This window comes from Setaria italica, chromosome VI (assembly GCF_000263155.2).
Source record: "Setaria italica strain Yugu1 chromosome VI, Setaria_italica_v2.0, whole genome shotgun sequence".
Classification (NCBI taxonomy): Eukaryota; Viridiplantae; Streptophyta; class Magnoliopsida; order Poales; family Poaceae; genus Setaria; species Setaria italica.
The window spans coordinates 23,851,168-23,873,536 of record NC_028455.1 but is presented as its reverse complement, the minus strand read 5'-3'; the positions used below and the strand labels follow the sequence as shown (position 1 = coordinate 23,873,536).

General features: G+C 44.8%; 2 protein-coding genes and 1 non-coding gene across 3 annotated transcripts; 1 reads left to right on the top strand and 2 right to left on the bottom strand.

The window, feature by feature from the left end:
• Nucleotides 1-3,445: 3,445 nt before the first annotated feature.
• On the bottom strand, nucleotides 3,446-3,517 carry TRNAD-GUC. The gene has a single exon. It is a non-coding gene; the product is annotated as a tRNA-Asp (tRNA).
• A 273-nt stretch (nucleotides 3,518-3,790) lies between these two features.
• Nucleotides 3,791-10,903, bottom strand: LOC101769799 (golgin candidate 4-like). Its single transcript, XM_004973297.3, is given in 16 exon segments — nucleotides 3,791-4,398; nucleotides 4,555-4,740; nucleotides 4,830-4,884; nucleotides 5,412-5,553; nucleotides 5,556-5,613; nucleotides 5,779-5,844; nucleotides 5,931-6,227; nucleotides 6,418-6,525; nucleotides 6,930-7,031; nucleotides 7,140-7,310; nucleotides 7,422-7,486; nucleotides 7,588-7,720; nucleotides 7,971-8,114; nucleotides 8,206-8,289; nucleotides 8,524-8,622; nucleotides 10,528-10,903. Coding segments are annotated over 16 exon segments (2,226 nt in total). The 5' UTR covers nucleotides 10,747-10,903; the 3' UTR covers nucleotides 3,791-4,101.
• A 6,899-nt stretch (nucleotides 10,904-17,802) lies between these two features.
• LOC101764933 (aspartic proteinase nepenthesin-1) lies at nucleotides 17,803-19,261 on the top strand. Its single transcript, XM_022827751.1, has 2 exons — nucleotides 17,803-18,675; nucleotides 18,760-19,261. The coding sequence occupies exons 1-2, from the start codon at nucleotides 17,803-17,805 to the stop codon at nucleotides 19,141-19,143; spliced, it is 1,257 nt and encodes a 418-aa protein (XP_022683486.1). The 3' UTR covers nucleotides 19,144-19,261.
• Nucleotides 19,262-22,369: the final 3,108 nt, after the last annotated feature.

Here is a 22,369-nt window from a genome sequence, read left to right as displayed (position 1 = left end):
TGGTCGCGAGATTACGTCACTGCCCATTCCCTGGCATGATCAGCATCATCTCCCATGCACATGCATGTGAAGCTAACAAGGCATCGGTGGGCTTGCTTTGCTCATGGAGATTTTGCTTGATACCATATCGCATTTCCTTTCTTGCCCAACAAGTGTATCATTGGCTTGGTGGAGCAAGGGATGAGCTTGCAGGTTTTGGGAAGGCCATCCTGTGGCGTATAGGATGCAGCGTGTGGCGTCGTCTGTGATGATTCGTAATAACAAACTGTAACAGCATTCACTTATCCGTGAGCATATATAAGAATTAAAATTCACGTGAAAGTGCTATTTCGTTTTTGACAGGAATCGAGTTTTTTCTTTTTGAAACAAAAAAGATATGAAATCAAACAGCAGAGATAAACAAAATATAGACGAACGCAGTAAAAATTGCTTCCAAATCTTGAGGGGGCGACGACCAGAGTTTACTGTTTCCTGACCTTTGCAACTTCTCCGTATAGAGTTACATGCAAAAACCTTCCCTGCATAGAGTTCACTGTATAAATCCTGATATAGTGTAACTGCACAATTTCTCTAAATAATCACGTACAATCATGTACAATGCTCACTGAAATGGTGGAATGAAATGGATATTATTATTAATCGAAAAATACAGGAAAGAAGAGTATTTCTATGTGCCAGATTTAGCCAATTTCTGCATCTTGCGTTCACGTGCTCATCACATTACGCTCTGCGCAGATCTACACGTCGAAACGTGATGAGAAAGGATGGCTCTTTAGGGCTTCCTGTTCATGATCTGCTTTCTTGCTACATGCATATACGGAGGAGTTATCTCGTAACACATGCAGGTCATAAAACCTAGGTAACTCAGGTCTACACAGTCCACTCAGGCATGCATGAGTGTAATTGGAAAGGTAGCCTGCCCAACATACTGAAACAGGCCTATTGGCGTCTGCATCCGTTTTATAAGCATTTAAAATCCACAAGTTCTAGAGGGACAGAGATCACAAATGCGACGGTCGATCACCTTATGCAAACCATCAAACAGTTCAGGATCTCAAGTATTTAAAAAAAAAATTCTCGCCGCAGCGTTTTAACAAGCATGAGCATCTGTTTCCAAAACATTTGGCTGCTTATTTGTTCAGTTATTTGAGTTGCAAGAATTTAAGCAAGAATTTGTGACCATTATGATTTATGATTTGCTTGTGCAATAGAACAAGAAACAACTGTTTGGACTACTGGAGATGATCTATGGCCATCAGAAATGAAAGATCGAAGTACTGTTCTGGTTTCCTCATCTCTGCAAAATTTCAGAGCTTGAATATCTTGAGTAGCTGCAAACGTGCATGCATGCCGCCGTGTCTGAAAACGAAATTCAACAAGAATACAAGGCAACATTATGGGGCATGCATGGTCGCTGGCTTGGCAGCATTGCACCCAAGTCAGCTGCAGCTCCATACTTCTGTAGCAAGTGAAACAAAACGAGGCAAGCAATTCAGATTGGCGATGTCGATTCACAGGGTCTGTTTGGTTGGACTGTGAGCTGTGGAAAAACTGTTGTGGGCTTTGAGCTGTGAAAAAAGCTACTGTGAGTTGTAAGCTGTGAGAACGTTAAAAGCCGTTTGGTTGGAACAACTGTGAAACTGTAGATTTGGTAAAAAAAAGTCTGTAATGCCCTTGAAGGCTTGAGGAACTGTTGATATTCAAATTGATTGTAAAACACTGTGTTGTTCAATAATTCACATGCAAATTACCATTTTAGAAAAGGGAAACTTAAATTTTTTTTAAGTTTTGCATCCACCATTAAGAGATGGTCCACACAATTACAACAATAGAATTTTACAAAAGACATATGGTTTATATAAAATGTCCTTCGTCAACATAATTATCTCCCTCTTGCACTAATTATCTCCCTCTTCTGAGTACGACTAGGAAAACTTGCTTGTGCCAACTTTCAGGAAAGAACAATGGTATTTACTATTTAGAGTTATTCAGAGCAATTGAAACCAACTCATACTTACATTTACATGGAGATAGAACTGCAGGTCAGTTTCAAGTCAGCATGGAGGATTCTATACATCACTATGTACAGAAAGAAATAAAATGCCGTGCTGTCGAACAGCATCATCATCAATAGAAGTAAGCCTAAAAAACAGGAGGACATCAGTTGTACCAACTTATCAATTTCTCATCCAATCAATCAACACACAGGATGACACCTATACTAACAGTATCTGATAGGAACATTTTATCAAACACATGACGTGCTGCAGCGAGAAATTCTATGCTCAGCCACTGATAGCAATTGCAAGCACAATGACAGAGCTTAAGAAATCCACTTGAACATAACACACAGGAACGAGCACAAGAACGACATGCTGCAGATCTTGTGGCAGGCTCACCGTGCTCCAGCTTGGCGAGGAGGCCGGTGGCGAGGTGGCACTCGAGGGAGAAAGCCGAGAACAGAGAGACGAAGCCCGCAGGGTTGCAGGGAGGAAGGTGTCCTCGGTCCTCATCATCTTCGCCGTTGAGGGAGGGCGCGCGAGATTGGCAGCTGCATCGTCGTGCACCGTGCTGGACCTGACGCAAGGCAGTTGAGGGAGATTACCTGCAGATCAGACGGGGGAGGCAGGGATGCAAGATCTCGCAGGGGAGGCGGACGGGGTGCAAAGCGGCCAGGGGAGACGGCGCTAGCAAGGATATAGAGAAGGTCGCCGCCGAAGGGGACCTCCTGGCGCCGGCGAGGAAGCTCCTTGCGCCCGGAGGAGAAGAGGGGCCCGAAGGGGTGGTCGCCGGAGAGGGGCGGCCGGCTTGATGGGAGGCGGAGGAGGGGCGCCGCCGGCGGGCAGGTGCGGACCTCCGCCGGAACCCTGGTACGAAACGGTACGTCCATGTCCATGTCCAGTGACATGGCGGGTAATTTTGCTGAAAGACTCGCAGCCGGTAAAAGCACTCCGAACTTGCTATGGAAAATGAAATAAAAAAATGTTGCTTTTGTGGAAGCACCCGAGTGGAAGCTCACTCCTTTGATTTGATTTTTGATTTTTACTGAAGTAAAAGCAGGTTTGGAAACTAAACTAAAAGCACCTATAGTAATATATAAATCGGATCCATGGTATGCTGATTGTTAATTTTGTTTTTCCGGTACGTGATTACAGGGCTGAGGATGCTCATACAGGAATAAAAAGAAGGTAGTGACATTGAGATCCATGAGTTTTGAAGAGACACAAAATAAAAAAAAATTAACTTTTATTGAAGCAAAAGCAGGTTTAGAAGCCAAACCAAAAGCACCATGGTGATATACAAATCGGATCCATGGTATGCTGATTGTTAATTTTATTTTTACGGTACGTGATTACAAGGCTGAGGAAAAAGAAGGCAGTGACATTGAGATCCATGGGTATTGAAGGGAGACAAAAAAAAAAAGGGCACAAAAATAAAAAAAATGCGCCGTTGCCGGGGATCGAACCCGGGTCGTCCGCGTGACAGGCGGAAATACTCACCACTATACTACAACGACTTGGTTGATAGCAACATTTTGAAACCTTTGTTAACCAAAACTTAAAACCCAAGTATCTTTCAATTCCCGTTGTTTTCCTTATTTTTTGTTTTTCTAATGAATGTTTTGTACTCCTTATTTTTGTTTTTCTAATGAATGTTTTGTACTCATTTTGGTGGCGCAAGCCATTTTGTTGACTTCACAATCCTAGCATCGTCCGGGAAAGGGAAGACAGTTCTCCCTCCCTTCATCCTAACACAACACAATACTGCAAAACACACATCAATACTCAGCTTGGATGCCGAACTTTTTTTTCCCTCATATTCATATCGATACAACACTGCTACACAGAGTTCCGATTCTCATACATGGTATAATCAACAGTTCTGGTTCTATCTCCATCCATTGTCAAGGGTGGGAGACCGTCCATTTACATATTAGCTTCTTTACATGAACCAAGGAGGAAAACAGGAGGGTAAATTTTGAATCAACTATTATCATCATCGCATTGTCAACGAATGAAACAAATAGCTTAACCTTTGGATGTGGGACCAGCCCCGGAACAAAAAGGAATCCAATACTGTACAGTGTACACTTGACTGCAATCATCTTGGAGGTGGTCTTAAGAATGGAGTCGGCACGGATGAGTATGACGATGATGCAAGTGGAACTGTTGAGAATTCAGAGTCTGGACGACCAAAAAGATGTGGCCTTGTGGTTGTGGAAGGGCCAGGTGCGAGGTTTGAGGGGTGCTGTGATGGTTGTGGGATGCTCGAAGAACTACTAGTACTAGTTGCAGTTTGGCTCTCTTCCTGCGACTGCCTCGCAGCTTCTGAGGCTTCTCGTTTCTCCCTTTCTTCCGTCTCCTTGAGCAGGAAGTCCACCCATAGGTCTGCGAATGACTGCACATAATGCCACGAGGATACCAATATCAACCAACAGGTTGTAACATAATGGAAAGATAAAGGTTAATGGTCCTCAACGTCTGCTGAACTTCAGAGGTGAAAGAATTAGGAATATGAAAGAACAAACTAAGGTATCGGACATATAGATCTCACCTGGCTATCCTGAGATGCTTGGGTAGATTTGCCGGATGAACCACCACCAACAATTCCTCCAACAAGGCGTCCCGGGAGGCCCAAAACACCGCGTACAACACCCTTACCAGCATTATTTTGTGCAAAGCCAATCCTTTGCTTGTCTTCCTCCGAGAAGCCAAGCATGCGAACCATGAGGTCCAGAACCTGCCAATACCCGATATTAGTATATTATTTGATAACATTTTTTCATTTTCAAAATACATGACACTATTTGATTTAGATGAGCCACGCACCTCTTTACTGTGATTCCGTTGGAAGTAGGTGACTAGCAATTTAATCACAATGCGCCTGCAAGCAAAAGTTTGATAAGTGTATCTGTTGCATATATCATATACCATACAATGGTATGTCTGATTGAAGTGCAGGAAGAAAAAGAAAACATTATGTATACAAAATATATCTTGCTAAACAGAGAACTATGCTATGGAACAGGAAGATTAAAATTTGGAATGTTAAATTGCAGATGGCATGGTGTGGTCTTTAGATTAACAAGCAGTCAAGTACTCAAGTTTTGACCATCAACTATTTTTTTTTTGGAAAAGGAGAAAAATATGAAAACAAGAGGAAAGGAAAACTTTGTTGGCCTAGTTTTTGCAGTTCAGATATCTTATTTTTTTCTTATTTTTCCTACAAAGGTTTGGGATTGAATGTTCGTCCATGGGCTCATTTAGAGAAGTCATGAACTCTTACAGTTTATCATGTATTGGGGAAAAATTGTCATCCCCAAAGAACACATACAAATAATTATAAACCAGCTATCATCCGTACATGGATTCACTAAAACCATTACAGAAGAATATGTAATAATTACCAACCTGTCAACGGAGTTATCTGAATCTAGTGACATCCTATTCACTGTTGTCATGCTTTGTTCTAGGGCACGTCGTAATCTTGAATTATCATCCTCAAGCTTCTGCATGGAGCGCTTCCCATCTGTTAACATCCTCTCTGCTTGTGAAGTTTGGTAGCTATATCTTCCTTCTCTCTTCTTGAGATCTCAATAGTTTGATTCGCCACCTGCATAAAAAGGATGTCTTAGCAGTGTCAATTAGGCACCATCAAAGTTTGTGGGCACACCATATTTAGGCATTCATGAATCTAATAAAACAATAAGAGGGGCAATCAAAGTACGGAAGTCAGTAATGCTTGCTAAAGAATTTATGAAGTGTGCCTCTGTTTTACCTTTAATGACTGTGATAGTTTGGACAATTCTTCCCTAGCAACAGCTAAATCACCTCCAAGCCGTTCCTACATACATATTGAATACCAAAATTAATCTGGAAATTTGCAAATTAATAAGTTTCAAACAAGGAATACAATAAGAATTCAATTACTTTGGCTTCACTCTCAGCATAGTACTGTCCAAGGGCAGTCTGAAGATTTAGCAGCTCCACATTTTTTGATTCAAGTGCACTCATACAGCTAGCAAGCTTGGACTTCAAATCTTCCACATGTTCATTTGACCTCTGGTGCTCTTCGTTTATGATCCTTTTGCTCTCCTCCTGCTTTGCTATCTCCACCTTTAAAGCCCTCTCTAACTGCATTATATGAGCCCTTTGCTGCTCACAGATTACCCGCAATTCTTCAATGAGTTTACTATCTTCATCCATCTTTTCTTGGTCCTCCATGTCCTAATGAAGAACAAAGATTTGTCCATCAGTTTGCACATCATATTGTTCCTTTAAAAGCTATCGCATTTTGCATAAAATATGGCACATAACTTGTGTTCAGAAGTGGAATGAAGCAAGGACGACATACTCTTCCTTATATCACTAGTAGGAAAGAATGCAAGAAAATTACAAGATAAGAATACATGGCTACCTTATCTAACAAATGCTGCTTCAGCCGAGCCAAATCCTGCACTGCTTTGTCTCTCTCACGGGAAGCATCCTGTAGTGCTCTTTTCAACGATTCCATTTCTTCCTTAACCTTCACAGTTGAACTACAAGCACATCAGTACTCTTATTCTCTTTGCCGTTTAGTGGAATAACTGGTACAGTGCACTACAAAGCATTGTATTTTTAGGCCATAACTCCTAGTTAACAAAAAGTAATCAATTGTGAAATGGACAAACTAAGTGGTACTGATAGTTTAGGAAGACTCCTATACTAGCAAAAATTGTAGAACAATTCATTTCAGAAAATTAAGAAACTTATATCATCGAGGCCTTGATTTAATAATTTACATCAACTTCCAAAAAGTCAAAATAACAAATAGTGTTCCCACTGAACCAAAAGAATAGAAGACAAACAATCTCCCATGTATCTTCCTGAGACATTGGTTACCATACAAATTATATATATCTGAGGCACAGCATCAGAGCAAGAGTCTACCTTTCCCGAGTCAGGGATCTTGTTATCTGATGTACCGTCGGCAGTTTTTTGTGAGGTACTCTTCGTACTCTTGAGATCTGCCTCAAGCCTGGCTCTCTCTATCTGCAGAAGTAAACTTCTTTGTTGTCAAAAATCATTGCCGTAGAATCCATTTGCACTATTATTATAGCAACGCTAGAAGCCTGCAGTAGATGTACAAACAATTAAGACCTTTAGGTCAGAGTTCTCCTTCTGTAGAGCCATTAACATGCTCCTTAGGCTCTGAAATGATCCATCTGATACGTGCTCCTTGTCCCTTCTGCTCAACTCATCTTGCACACGTCTCAACTCCAATTTCTTCTCATTCAGTTCCTTATGCAGCTCTTCCATGCTAGTCGATATCTATAGAAGTATATAAAAGAAAGATCTTCATATCCATGGAGTCCAAACTTGCATATTGTTGACTGCGGATCAAGATACATATGAATTTACTTTCAAAGAAAACAAACATACCCTCTCTTTGTTGATCTTGAGTTCATTTAGCTCTTGTTGAAGAAATCCATTCCGCTTGTTCTCATCTAAAATGCAGAAACAGAATATTTAGGTGAATAAAGCTAAGTAAATTTGAATAATGGCTCCTGACTGTTTAAAGATGGAACAAATTGGACCTTGCTCATACCTTCTAGCTTCCTTTCAATTTCAGTTTCTTTCTTGGACTTATTGCTGAGTTGTTGTTTCAATTGTTTGATTTCATTTTCAAGACTAGCCTGCTTCAAAGCAAAGGATGCTCTCTCTTCCTCCAACACATTTCCCTGTAGCATAATTTGGTGTCAATAAATAGCAGCAGTAGTTATTCCACATTAAATGCAGTGTGCCTTTCAAAGTTTCAATGGAATAACCAACATCTATAAGATGAAAATTCTTCTTTTTAACACTTATGTAGGACAAAGGGAATCTTGTCACCTACTTCCAAATAGGATCAGGGTGTGAAGAAAACATAAGCAATGAAGTTACAGAACAACATAATACAATGCAATGAAACTGCTTATCAGTTATAACTACCTTAGGTTGTCCTGTTACCGAGTGCAGACCGTTTGGCTGGATACCATGGGAAGAACCACCACCATATCCATTCTGCTTGGTGGTGTTCAATGAATTTTCCTGAACTGAATTCCTTTGAGCTCTGGGTGATCTTTCGAAAGTACCCTGTGAGATTTGAAGAATGTATCATAGTGGCATATACTACATATAAATGATAAATAGCATCTCCATGAAAATGTATAAAACACACAATTACATTAGAATTGGCTGAAACTGCCTTACAGCTCTCCAAATTTCTCTTAAGAGATCCATTTTCTTCACGAAGTTTTCCCAGTTGTTCCTATAAAAACATACACATCACATGTAAGGAAGCTTGTAAGTGATATAAAATCAGAGAAACTCTCCATGTATCTAATGACATCTTACAATGATACAATCATACAATACCATTTTATGATGTGCTAAAATAGTGTAATAGAGTTTTTGCGTTAAAAACAATGTATCCAGTAACAATGGTCTGGCAAGCAGATATGTAGAAAAGAGAGAAACAGAGAGACCTTAACAGGAGGCATACCTCTTTTTCCTTTAGCATTGCAGCATAATTGAATGATAATGCCTTTATTTCGGCCTCCGAAGCTTGAAGCTTTTGGATATCCTCCCTGAGTTTAGAAATCTGTAATGAAAAGTGAAACCACATCGATTCAAACTGTAACTATTACACTGTTTTCAAATTTATCATGCAGAAATGGAACCAGATGATTTGCTTTTAGGTCTAGTAGAACCCCATGAAACATTCCAAATTAGAGCTCGCTTTGCACTTTAATATAAGGAGAGACCTGGATACTCAGTAGTAACGACAGCTAATAAAAAAATGGCTATCAGCATATATAGTACGCCAGTCCCCAGGGATAGCTTCTGTGCAATATGTCCTGTGAACAGGGGAGGACCTGTGACTAAGGCCAGTAGGGCCATGGCCCTAGTCATGGGTCAGTAATCCCGAGTACCTCCCTTCAGTTTTGGTCAAAAACATCACGCTAGTCCACTGACCAGGGCACGCAACAGCAACACACACCACACCGATCCCCTTCCGTTGGGCGTTGAGCATCGCACTCACGCACCCATGTCGATGTGACTTGCTTCGCTGGCTCAGTAGGGACAGCACCGCTGCCTGGTGCCCCCGCACCACCAGCCGTCCAGCACCCTTCCGCAGGCATGCACGGCACACAGCTCTCCTCCATCCCTCCGCAGCAGGCCGCAAGGGCCAAGGGGCCGTGCAGCCGGCCAGCCGGCCGGCGCCACCCACAAAATGCAGCGCTGCAGCAGTGCCGGCGCGCAGGTGCAGCCCCCTTCCATCTGCAGCTCCAGTCTCCAGAGCAGATCATCTCCACGGCTCCACTCCACTTCACTCTTGAGAAGTGTGCGAGGAACCCGTAAAAGAGATTGGGAATCGCAGCAAAACTCAGAAGAACTCGAGGGAAATTATTGAACAAGAACTAGAGGCGGATTCAATAGAATAGTAACTGCATGAACTGTATCGTTCAGGGGTCCACCTGATACAGACGCCGACAGGGAGACGGCGAGGCTACAGCTACTTCCTACGCTAAGTTCTAGTTCGAGTTCTGTTCTTCCGTGATGTCCAACAACTCCCCTCCAGGCCTCTACGACAGGCTGGATTGAATTACATTAAGCAAAATGTTTAACTAAGAAAAGATAGAAGATAAACATGCTTAGGTATTTATTTTTTTGTGTTACTTGTTGTTTATCGCACAATTAAACACATAATCAAGCATATTTTCAATTTAAACCAATTACTCCATATGTGATATATATGTGGTAGTTTTGGCTACTGACTTTGGCCCTAGTCTTCAACAAAAGCTGGGTCCGCCACTGCCTGTGAAATGATCACCACTAAACACCTCCATTTTTACCGCATGCTGTGAGCAAGGAGTTCAATTCTCACTGCTTTTAACAATTTTTACAATTTTTAACAATCAACTACAATGACAACCACTTGACACGATTTGCAGCATTTCTGTGCTAAGTAGCAATAGAAAACCTACCAAATCAGAGAGAAGACATTATAAGCTACGGCCATGAAGCTATGCATCCTAGCTCAAACCAAACTAATCGCACGACGAATCAATCGGAGGCAATGGCTACTTTAACCTGTACCAATCCCTCATCCTCCTCCCTAGCAACACCCAGGCTTAGTTCGGATACTTCATAATCCCCTCTAATCCATACATATTAGGTGGGATTGACAGGGAAAATAGCTTATCTTCCACCCCCAACACATGGGTAATGAGAGAGAATGGCTTCATCCAAATGTATGGACGGCCTAAACCCAGATATGGACACACTCAAATGCAGTACTCCTTTTTTCTTCGAGAGCCAGTTTAACAATGCGAGTTGCCCTCTGATGCCCCGGCTATGCGTGTGGGCTGGGGGGTTCATAGTATCGGCGGCCAAAGGTGAGAGCTTCGGGTCCTGCTAAAGAAGAAGGAACCCGGAGCCCCGGAGCCTCTTGTCGTACCAATTCGCAAAAGGGGATTTTGCCGCGGGGGACGGGGATGGTTACCTCGTCGGGCTCAGCGGAAGAGTCGGAGCCGGGGCCAGGACTGGGGCCGGGGCGGGAGTACCGCCGGCGCCTCCCCGACGACGGCGGCGTGGCGGAGAGGTCCCCTCCCCTCGCGTCCGCCGGGGCCGACGGCACGGGGACCTCGTCGGCCGCGGCGTCGTCGACCTCGACGGCGAGCCGGGAGAGGCTCTCCCGGTAGGTGGCGATGGAGCTCCTCATCGCCGCCGCGGGAGCCACCGCTGCTGTTCCTCGTCGCGCGGGGAATCGCGGGTCTGGCCGGATCCGGCGAGGGCGACGGGTAGGGTTTGGGGGGCGGTGGCGGGAGGGGAGGGGAGTTGGGAGATCTGAGAGAGGTGGGAGGAGTGGGACGGGGAGTAACGGAAGGAGGCCACGCGACGCCAACGCGGGGTTAGGAACGAAGACAGGTTTTTCCTTTTTGATTTTTTTTGTATTTCGACGCTTCCGTAAAATTTTCCGTTTCTTTTCTGGTTTGACTTTGTAGCGTGTGTTGCGCTTCTACGGCAGGTGGATCTCGAGTCACTGTTCGCTTCATCAGTCGGCTTATCAGCCACCAACAATATTTTTCTCTCACAACAAATCGGCCATTTCAGCTTTTCAGCCGGCTTATAAGTTAAAACGAACATGCCCGAGTCTGGACGGTGTGAGCTCGACTTGGGGTGGCGTGCCATTGGCATTTGGCACCAATATCAGTTGATTTTCTCGCTCACCCCGATCTCAAATCCAAAATAGTTCATAATAGCAGGTCCTGGAATCTAGAATATGTAAAGGAAGAAGTTTACTTTTGATCATGCAACTATCATTGGAGTCGTGACCATTCAACTCCAAATTTAGGATTCTTTGACCGCTCAATCTTCAAAACTGACATTTGGTCATGTAGCTATTTTGGTTAGTCATTTCGCTAATAGGAATGACACATGGACTCATAGTGGGTCCACATGTCATGGGGTGGGACCAACCATGGACACATGGACTCATAGTGGGTACTGACCACTCGGACCTGACCAAGAATTCCTCAGCAATGCCAACTAGTTCGCTTCATCGACAAATGTCTCCCAGCCACGATGACCGAGACCATGCTCAAGGCTTCTAAGCCCTAATTCTCCGACTCGACCACAAATCAAGCTAAGTCTTATTTACAATTAAATATTTTATAGCTTCCGTATACCTACATACGCCTCGGCTCCTCCATGCCTTCGTAATTTTTGCTGACCACCTCAGCTCCTTTGTGTCTTTGTGACTTTCACCGACCACCTTGGTCGCACCCTGATTGCTTATACAACCTGGTTCGTTCACTACACGGGCGGTCGGGGGCTACACCCCACGGGTGCCCAGCTCATGCTAGTGCTTTTCCGCACAGTTCCGACTGCTTTGCGGCTTGTCCGTCCATCTTAACGGTTGCTAAAGTACTCGGGTAGCACATACCTTAATCCATGAAGCCTGACCCTCATGTGTGGCTTCCTGCTAAGCATGCTCGAGTCCACTCGGCAACACCCCGGCAGGTCCAGGTGATGAAACGTAATGGGCTAACTACTCGGGGAAATTACTTGGCCTACAAGAGCAGGATGCGCAAGAGTTTACTTCTACAATGAATCAAACATCTAAGTCATTCAATCATTAAATATTCTACATTATGCTACATAATATTTGCATTGTCTTTTTACAGCTCAAAAACTACTCTACGTGCTTCCTATCGCCCGTTCGACCTCTCTGGCTGGGTGCGGGAGGTGACTTGGCGTGCTTCCGCGGCTTGTCTGGCTCCCAGGCTTGGGGGCTAGGCACCACGAACGACTCGGCCAGCCTCCTGCCACTAGGCCAACCTCCTAGGCTCGAGGCAGGAGGCGACTCGACGTGCTTCCATGGCTCATCTGGTGCCCAAGCTCTAGGGCTGGACGCCACAGATGACTTGGCGAACCTCTTGCTGCTCGGCTGACTTGTTTGGCTTGGGGCAAGAGGCGACTCGGTGCACTTTCGTGGCTCGTCTGGCTCCAAGGCTCGGGGGCTGGGTGCCACAGACGACTCGGCGAGCCTCCTGCTGCTTAGCCGACCTCTCTGGCTTCGTGTAGGAGACAACTCGGTGTACTTCCGTGACTCGGTCGGCTCCCAGGCTCGGGGGCTTGGGGCAGGAGGTGACTCAGTGTGCCTCCTTTCACTAGGCTGACCTCCCAGGCTTGGAGGCTGGGTGCAGGGGGCGACTCGGCGTGGCTTCGTGACTCTCCAGTCCTCACGCTCACGCTCGGGGGCTGGGTACCAATTTTTTGTTGGCATGCCTCTGTGGCTCCGCTAGTCCTTACGCTCGGGAGCTGGGTGCCTATTTTTGATCAGCGTGCTTCCACGGCTCCGCTAGTCCTCGTACTAGGGGGTTGGGTGCCTATTTTAGGTCAGCGTGCCTTCATGGCTCTGCCAGTCCTCGTACTCGTGGACTGGGTGCCTGTTTCAGGTCGGCGTGCCTCCGTGGCTCCGCCAGCCCAGGTACTCGGGGGCTAGGCGCCTATTTTGAGTTGGCGCGCCTCCGTGGCTTCGCCTATCCTTGTGCTCGGGCACTAGGACCTACCTCTGGGATTAATTTTTTTCTTCCTTTTTGACCATTGGACAGATTATGCTAATCACTTCAATGCTCAGGGGTACTCCATATGGAGTGCGTCTTGCGACGCCCTCCATGTCCTTCACTTCGACTTACTGGATGCCCGCTATCCATCAACTTGGCACTCGACTTCGCTCTGCGCGTATGGCTTTGCTTTCGCTATGTTTTGGCTCGGATTTTCTTCTTTTTTGAGCACTGTGCAGCCTCTCTGTCCCTATGACACCATCGCAGCTTCAGCCGACCACATTTCAAGCTTCGCTGCGATGTCCTCAGGTTCCTATTCGCCTACACATCGTTTGGGGGCTTGAGGGATATGGGTATCCCATAGGTCTCTAACGACCAGGATACTGGCTGGTCCTAACAAGTGGGCTCGCCCGACTAGAACGTGCGGGCCAAGGATGTGAAGATACTTGGAGCACAAGTCAAGGAGGCCGGGTGATTCAAATCAGCCTAGATATTGTGGGATACTTTTTGTAATCTGACCCAAATTGCTTTCCATGTAACAATAGACTAGGATTAGAGTCAAACCAACTTGTAACCCTAGGTCGTAAGCCTATATAAGGCGGCCAAGGGCGCCTCCTGAGGGCATCCCAACTCATCCAATCTATTCTTCGCACCTGTGCAAAGCATTACAATCTAGCAAAACACAGGACGTAGGGTATTACTCTCCGGAGGCCCGAACGTGTCTAAACCTTCGTTTTCTCATGATCACCTTCGAGTTCTTGGTCTCGCAATCCTCCCTGCCTACAAATCAACCATTTGGGTAACCCCTGGTGGACTATCGGGCTACTAAATCCGACAGTTGGTGCGCCAGGTAGGGTATTTGCTCCATTGCATTGTTGCTAATACCGAAAATGCACTTAATATGAAATAGCCTAACAATGAAGGATACTTTGGTGGCCTTCTTTCAACCCGGGTACAAATCTTTCTGTGCTTATTCCAGTACTGACTCATTTGGCTCCTCAATATTACCACCTGCAATTTCTCCATGTATAGTACCACTAATTAGCAAGGAAAGCATATTATTGGCGGAGCCACCATCATCATGATCAGGAGCTGGTTATTCACTCAAATCCTAATCACCATCCACAACTATTTCTTTAGCAGCATGACATTTTTGTTTTATGAAATCCTTGTCAAACCCTCTTTCAAGTAAGTGCTGTTGAACCTCAACTTTGCTTCTGTACGCCATGCGATGACACATATAAATAAACAATATTTATAACGTATTAGGAAATAAAATATATTGAAAGAACTCAAGTTTCGTGCACATGATCGATGATATCTTAGACTGATCTCTCATAATGCATTAGGAAATAAAATATATTGAAAGGAAGTACCTTAGGCTGATCGATCGTGCTGAATGTTCTCATGCGAAGTGACTCCTTGCGCTCCTACGATCAACCAGGGTGACAGGGCAAAGGATGGGTGAGACAGTAGGCGGCGCAAGCTCGGCGTTCGTGATAGATGGAGGAGGCAAACGTCGCGCGAAGAAGAAGAGGCGACGACACGGCGTGAGCACCAGGGGCTGGATCGATCAGGTTAAGGTCCAATCCCTCACGAAAGAAAGGCCTGCCGCATGGGCCAAATTACATATGTGATGTCCAAATTGGGATTAGACCCACCTAGAAAGTCATCTATTGCCACTCCTAGAAATATCATTGCAATACCATCTTGTGTGTAGTAACGATTTTGGTGTTGGTTGCTATATCTAAGACTCGTTGCAATATCTAAGACTCATTTGCAACAATATAGTTTTGTGTTGCTATATCTAAGACTCTCTTCACAACAACTCATTTTGCATTGCTATTATATAGACTCTTTTGCAACACACGTAGTAGTAATAGCAACGCTTTATATTCGTTGCGATATGGATATATATTTGCAACCATTACAACTAGCGTTGCAATCACATCATCGTAATCACAATGCAAATATATTCATTGCGATATATCCACCTTATTGCAATCAACAAAATTTATATCGCAACACCACACAATTGGTGGCAACATGTCACCCTATCGCAACCAAAATCGACTACTGTTGCAATAACCCCTATATATTGCAATGAAAATCAACTGTTGCTTAAGAAAACCATGGCATTAGGAACAAAACCTTGTAGTGCATGGTGATTTACGGACAACAGCTTGCGACTTGATCCCCGAGGCCTCCCATCCCCAAAATACGGAGATGCAGAGTTTGCATTGGAGGCTAGACCGCTAGAGCTTTAGAAATATTCTGGCCTGTCAAACTTGCTGAACTTATGTCCTCACTTACCACTGGCCTCGATGCCTTTTCCTTGTTTATTTTGTGCTCCTTCGATGAGCACATTTCCTGGATTTTTTATGATAGATAGTAATATTACTTGCTATGGAGTATAGACAGAGAGAAATATTTTTTTTGCTACTAGAAGATAGAAGACACTACTTGCTATGATACGGGGACATGAACACAATAAGACATGTGGATACATAGTTTGGGTTACCTTATATCCTTTGGAGAATAAAATTTTGAATTTCTTAACTAGCTTACACCAGGGATCTTTGTTTCCAAAGATTGGATGTAATACTCCTCGGACAAATATAAATCTTTTTAGATTTGTTGCAGAAGGATTAAATATTAGATCAAATGGCCTTGATTTCCTTCATTCATATCATATTGGAAAGAAGGGGTAATGAAGAAAGGAAAGAATAAAGGATGGATAGAAGTTCTGAAATGATTTTAAGGGAAAAAATGTACCACTCTCCATCCAAGGTACCCTTTGCGGCTGGGCAGCCCACTCTCAGGTACAACTCTTTCACTGAATCGAAGGGCTAAGTCGCGTTGGCTATAACATCCTTGCATTTCAACATCTTGTCACTTGATTCCCAATGCCTCCCATACTCAATGGTCATACTCATTTCTGTATGTAGATGTATAGCTTGAAGATAAGAGCTCTTTACTATTCATGAATCTCAAACATGGTGAGTTTATATATCCTCATTTGTGACCATCTGTTTGGTATTTTCTAAATTGTGTTGTCCATTGAATGAGCACATAGTTTGACTTTGTGATACGTAACAGGTTTAATTTCTATCACAGTCACATAAAAAAATGAGAATTAGTATTGGCACTCTCTACTATTACACAATAATTTGTGTAACTCGGCCAATGCCACGGTTGTATGGATACAAAGTCCAGTCCAATGGGCACATATATATAAGTGTGCATTCCTTAACTAGATAAGATGGAGACCTTCTGACTGTTCTAGATCGAATGATTGTGTAACTTATGTAGTTTTCTACACCATGAGCTAAGCATCTGTTGCTGTCGAGTGACGACCCTGATTGCTCAAGGGGAACTGAATTTCCAATGAAGTGAGCAACTACAGAGATTATGATGGATTAATGAGTCCAGCAATATTTGTAAAGCTGCTGAGGATACAGATGATGATTGATGAGCATTAATAACATTTTTAGTTTTTAATATTAAGTGTTGTCTAAACTGAAAACTCGGATTCAAATTTCGTGGAATTAAGAGAAATTACAAATGATTTTATATTCAAATAATTAAACAATGACATCAACTCGGGTTATAACCATATGTTTATAAAAGTAGAAGCCAGTAAGTGTTACCAACTGCTATATCTCCCTTTCTCTAGTGCAGCCACATCACCTCCCAATTATTACCGTCCCACGATCTTTCAGTCCTATATCTTCTTGCAACGACCATACTCTTGTTTTGCTATTACTCGACGCAAATGGCATGCAGCCGAGCCGAACAGCCAGGCAACAATATGAATAGCTCGACTCTCATCCTCATAATAATGGATGTGGGCTCATGAGGTTTTGGGCACATGAGAGCTTCCACCTTACTACTCGGGGGTGAATAATCCATGTATCACTGCCAAATTCATCAAGGCCCCGTTTGGATCATTGGAATTGAATTCCATCCTAATAATCATAATTTAGATATAAATTAATTAAGCTAATATAATTGTATGTGGAATATAGTTGTATATTATAGTTGGTGATATGGGAGAGATACTTATATGCTGCCCTTCTACTATAGAGAAACGAGTCCAAGAGCGTGCTATAAGAATTGAATTCCATTCTAATAACCATAATCTATAGAATCAATTTCCATCTCCCACCCCATGAATTTAAGATAGGCTTATATCTAAACTTTAGAAAGTTGTGGAATGCCACATTCCAACATAAATTAACCCACTCCATTAAATAGATTCCAATTCCTTCAAAATGAAGGGACCCAAACGGGACCCAAGAGATTTATCTAAGATAAGAAGAGAATGATGCATATATTTTTTTTTTGAAAAGGAGAGAATGATGCATGTATGAAACCCTACATTGTATATGCATGCACATGCAGTTGTTTTGCTTGGTAACCACTAATAGTGAAAGCATGCCATGTGGTTGGCTCTGGCCGTGTGGATCCCTGTTACTCCAAATGCATGTAAGATTTTCTATTTGGGCATGAAACTGATAAATCGACCCTGTTTTCGAAGAATCCGGTCACCACAGAGAATATCTAGGATTAGCTAATTGTTGACAAAGGCATTGTGCGGCTGCAATCGCATTTGCAGCCCTTAAGGGAAACAATTTATACATATGAATGCACACCAACCACGGTGAAACTCTGAACATCAACCAACTGAGTGGATCCGAAGCATGGCCATGGCGGGCCACCTCCACCGCCTCCTGCTCCTCTTCCTCGCCGTCGCCGCGACAGCCGCCCCGGCCCTGGCCATCTTCCACTTCGACTTCCGCTTCGACACCGACGGCCCGTTCTCCGGTGGCAGCGTTTCCCGCCACAACTTGTGGCGCCGCGCCGCCATCGAGAGCAAGGCCCGGCACGAGAAGAACGCGGCCAAGCTCGCCAAGGCCCTCGGCAAGGACGCCGGCGGCGACATCACGGCGGCCGACGTGACGGTCACCCCCTACACCCACCAGGGCCACGCTCTGACCGTCGGTATCGGCACGCCGCCGCAGCCGAGCAAGGTGATCCTGGACATGGGCAGCGACCTCTTCTGGACGCAGTGCAGCCTGGTGGGCCCCACGGCGCTGCAGGAGGAGCCCGTCTACGACCCCTCCCGGTCGCGGTCCTTCTCCCTCCTCCCCTGCAGCAGCAAGCATTGCGAGCAGGGCGCCTTCACCAGCAAGAACTGCACCGACAAGAGGTGCGTCTACGAGAACGACTACGGCGTGCTGACGGCGACCGGCGTCCTCGCCACCGAGACCTTCACCTTCGGCGAGAAACGCGATGCCGCTGTCAACCTCACCTTCGGCTGTGGCAAGCTCACCAACGGCACCATCGCCGGCGCCTCCGGCATCCTCGGCCTCTCCCCGGGGCCATTGTCGATGCTGAAGCAGCTCTCCATCCAGAAATTCTCTTACTGCCTCACCCCCTTCGGCGATCGCAAGACCAGCCCGGTGATGTTCGGCGCCATGGCCGACCTCGCCAAGTACAAGACCACGGGGAAGGTCCAGACGGTGCCCCTGCTGAAGAACCCGATCGAGGACATGTACTACTACGTGCCGATGGTGGGGATCTCCCTGGGGAGCAAGCGGCTCGACGTGCCGGCGGAGAGCCTGGCGCTGAAGCCCGACGGCACCGGCGGCACGGCCGTCGACTCGGCGACGACGTTGGCGTACCTCGTCACGCCGGCATTCGAGGAGCTGAAGAAGGCCGTGATGGAAGGGGTGAAGCTGCCGGCGGCGAACAAGACCGTCGACGACTACCCGCTCTGCTTCGAGCTGCCCAAGGGCATGTCCATGGACGCCGTGCAGGCGCCGCCGCTGGTCCTGCACTTCGACGGTGGCGCCGAGATGGTGCTCCCGCGGGACAACTACTTCCAGGAGCCGAGCCCCGGGATGATGTGCCTGGCGGTGGTGCAGACGCCGTTCGAGGGCGCCCCCTCCGTCATCGGCAACGTCCAGCAGCAGAACATGCACGTGCTCTACGACCTGGCCGAACGGAAGTTCTCCTACGCGCCCACGCAGTGTGACAAGCTGTGAGCTGCTATGCAAGCACAAGTAGCGCGCAACGTAATGTGGTTTTGAGTATTTTATGTATCTTAAAGATTCAGAGGCCAAGAAATTTTTGTTTGTTTAAATTTCTAAAGAACCTTTTTGTAGGCTGATATTTTGTAGACAATGTATAAGATAAAAAAATAATGAGGCTTGCCTGTTATCACAAAGAAAAAAAGTGAAAAGATAATAACAAAGAGATTAGAAATAGTGATGAATATTTTCATACTCCGTACTAGATTATGGGCTACATATTGTGTGGGGGGAAACTGTTGTACTATTGAGAGACCATGTAGAGATGTTTCATTTTATATTTTTATACATATTTATATATGTAAATGATGAGTGATTTCACTGGAAAACTGTTGTAAATATTTAGGAAAATCTATCACTCACCCAAGTGATTTGGAGCCATTCCTCACTCAAATTTTTTTGAACTCGTCCGAGGGCTGGAATTGAGCTCCAGCGAGTATCTCTGGCGAGAAATTAGGGTTCGGGGTTAGGGATTTAGGTTTCGGGGTTAGGTGTTCACTGGAATATGCCGCCCATAGAGGGAGGTCGCCGGTGGTAGGCTGGCCTGGTGGAGGTGGCGAGCGCGTGATGGTGAGGCGCCGCGGCGGTGGCACCGCTGGCCGAGCAGTGGAGGAGGCCAGTTGGGCGGGGGTGGGGAACGATGGCGATGGCGGTGGTGGGAGGTGGTGGCGGGAGGGGCAGGAAGGCAACCGCTGCGAGCAGCCTAGGGTGCAACCGGAGCTCTGCGTGACCCTAACCCACCTGCGGCGAGGGTGGAGGCACGAGGGCGAGTGGGCGGCAAGTAGCGAAGAAGCGCACCTATTTTTAGATGGGGGAATGGGAGGTGGAAGATGAACCTAAGACGTCGGATGGTGATCGGATGGATCAGAAATTAAGTGACGGGAGCCTCTAATTCACCTGAGTGACGGATAGAAATATTTTGAGCACACACTTTCTCAACCAAAAGTAATCATAACCATACTTACCGTGGTCCCAATAAGGAGATCTTCAGGAGTACTTCGTTAATACGTGTAACGCTTTTGGAATCTTATAAATGATGCTGCTTGCTTAGCTAGTTACACATCACCAATCAGGATAAATAATGTTTCAGTACCTTTTTTAAAAAAATAATGTTTCAGTACCCTTGTCGAACGGCAGGTGTATCGTTCTATACACTATAGTTTTTTTGGTACCACGCGAAGACCGCGGGAATCAAGTTATAGATTTGATACTCGTGAAGTGGGTGCCAAGAACAGCAGATATATAGATAATGAAGGTCACCAAAGGCAATCAATTCACCCCGTCTATGTAGGTAGTACCGCAGTAGGGGCATCGAACAGTGAGAGCAGGTGCAAGACACATGTTAGCTATAAGCAGTAATAGTCGTTACAAGGCCTCGATGACATTATCCGGCCCCGGCTAGAATGTCGCCTATTACCTTTCACCAACTAAACGTAACGTGCCACAACAAAGAACGTTACACTAAATACTTGTAACGTCCTTTAAGATAAAACCGTCACATATGTGATTCATATTTGTCACAGGATAATTTTGTGTATGCATCTTCAAACTTGGGAAGCCAAAATATTTTTTTTATTTTATTATCTAATGAAACATTTTTGTAGGACATTTGCTAGTAGCGAATGTGTAAAATTAAAACAATAATGACGCTGGCCTGTTACAAAGAAAAGTGAACAAATAGTGAACAAACATTTTTGGAATCTTATAAATGATGCTGCTTGCCTAGCTAGTTACACATCACCACTCAAGAGAAAAAAAAAATGTTCAGTACCCTTGTCGAACGGCAGGTGTATGGTTCTTTTTTTCTTTTTTTCACTATGGGCGAGCCCGAATTTCATTACTAGTAGGCAACAAATTAAATTACAATAGTCTTGAAATAGAAAACACCAGGTTTAAGCCATCTACTGTAAGACTCACCACTGACCAGAACTGACGCACAAAAGGCCATCAGTCTTTCCAGCCTTTCCTACCAACCAAATAAAAAAAAACAGTAGCTCCAGATGGAGTTTTGCATCACAATTGACAGATCGACAAGATAACTGGTGGCTAAAGCAGTCTTCTTCTAACAATCAGCCATAGGTTGTCGCAAATTGATTACTGAAGAAGCACCATCCCTCCATCGTCGCGAGGAGCTTCATGTGGATGGAATTGCAGGGCCGTCTTCTTGAGCGCTTCTGCCCCTTCTCCCAGCAACTTCTGATCGGCTTCATTCTGTAGACCTGCCCAATATGTAAGAAAAGAACTAGCTGAACATATAATCTCAGTAGGTGATCTAGTTAGTTTTCCTTCAAAACACAGATTATTTCTCGCTAGCCATATTTCCCAGCAGATTGCTGCAAGGCCAGGTAAATGAAATTGTTTCCCATTAGGTAAAAATAACTTACTCCATATCCAAAATTGTTCTAAAGAATTGGGTCTGCAGTCAGCACCCACTATCAAAGCGACCAGATTCCAGACATATTTTGTCAGTGAACAGTGAAACATAAGATGCAAAGTTGTTTCATTTTCTAGACAAAAGGGACATCTAAAGTCCCAGACCAATTTCACTTCACCAAATTCTCTTTTGCTAGAATAGAATCCTGGCAGACAAAAGCCACATAAAATTTTTTATTTTCAAGGGAAGTTTTGCTCTCCAGATTTGATTTTAGGGCAGACCCACATCACTGGAGCACAAATGTTCATACATTGATTAAACGACATTTCATCCATGCCTTTGTACCGGTCATCTTTTGACCTGGTACTAATGCTAACATTAGTACCAGGTCTAAATTTGGTGTCCCCGAAGGACCTTTAGTACTGGTTGTAACACCACCCGGTACTAAACCTTTTAGTACCGGGTGGTGTTATTACCCGATACTAAAGGTCCTCGTGGCTTTAGTACCGGGTCGCAATATTGCCCGGTACTAAAAGGTGGTCATACAACCCGGTACTAAAAGTCTTTCCACGAGTTACTTCAAAATGAAAATATATCCAACTCCATCACATGTGATGTGTAGGTGAGATGGTAAGGAAGCCTCGCGTGAGGCTAGAGGTCGTGGGTTCGAGTGTGTGGGGTGGCTCCCGGGTGTTTGTCAAATTTTTTCTTTATTTTTTGGGTGAAAAATAATTTACTTACGGTTATTTGACCCGGTACTAAAGGACCTCTTTAGTACCGCTTAGCAGTACTGGTTAGGAAACCGGT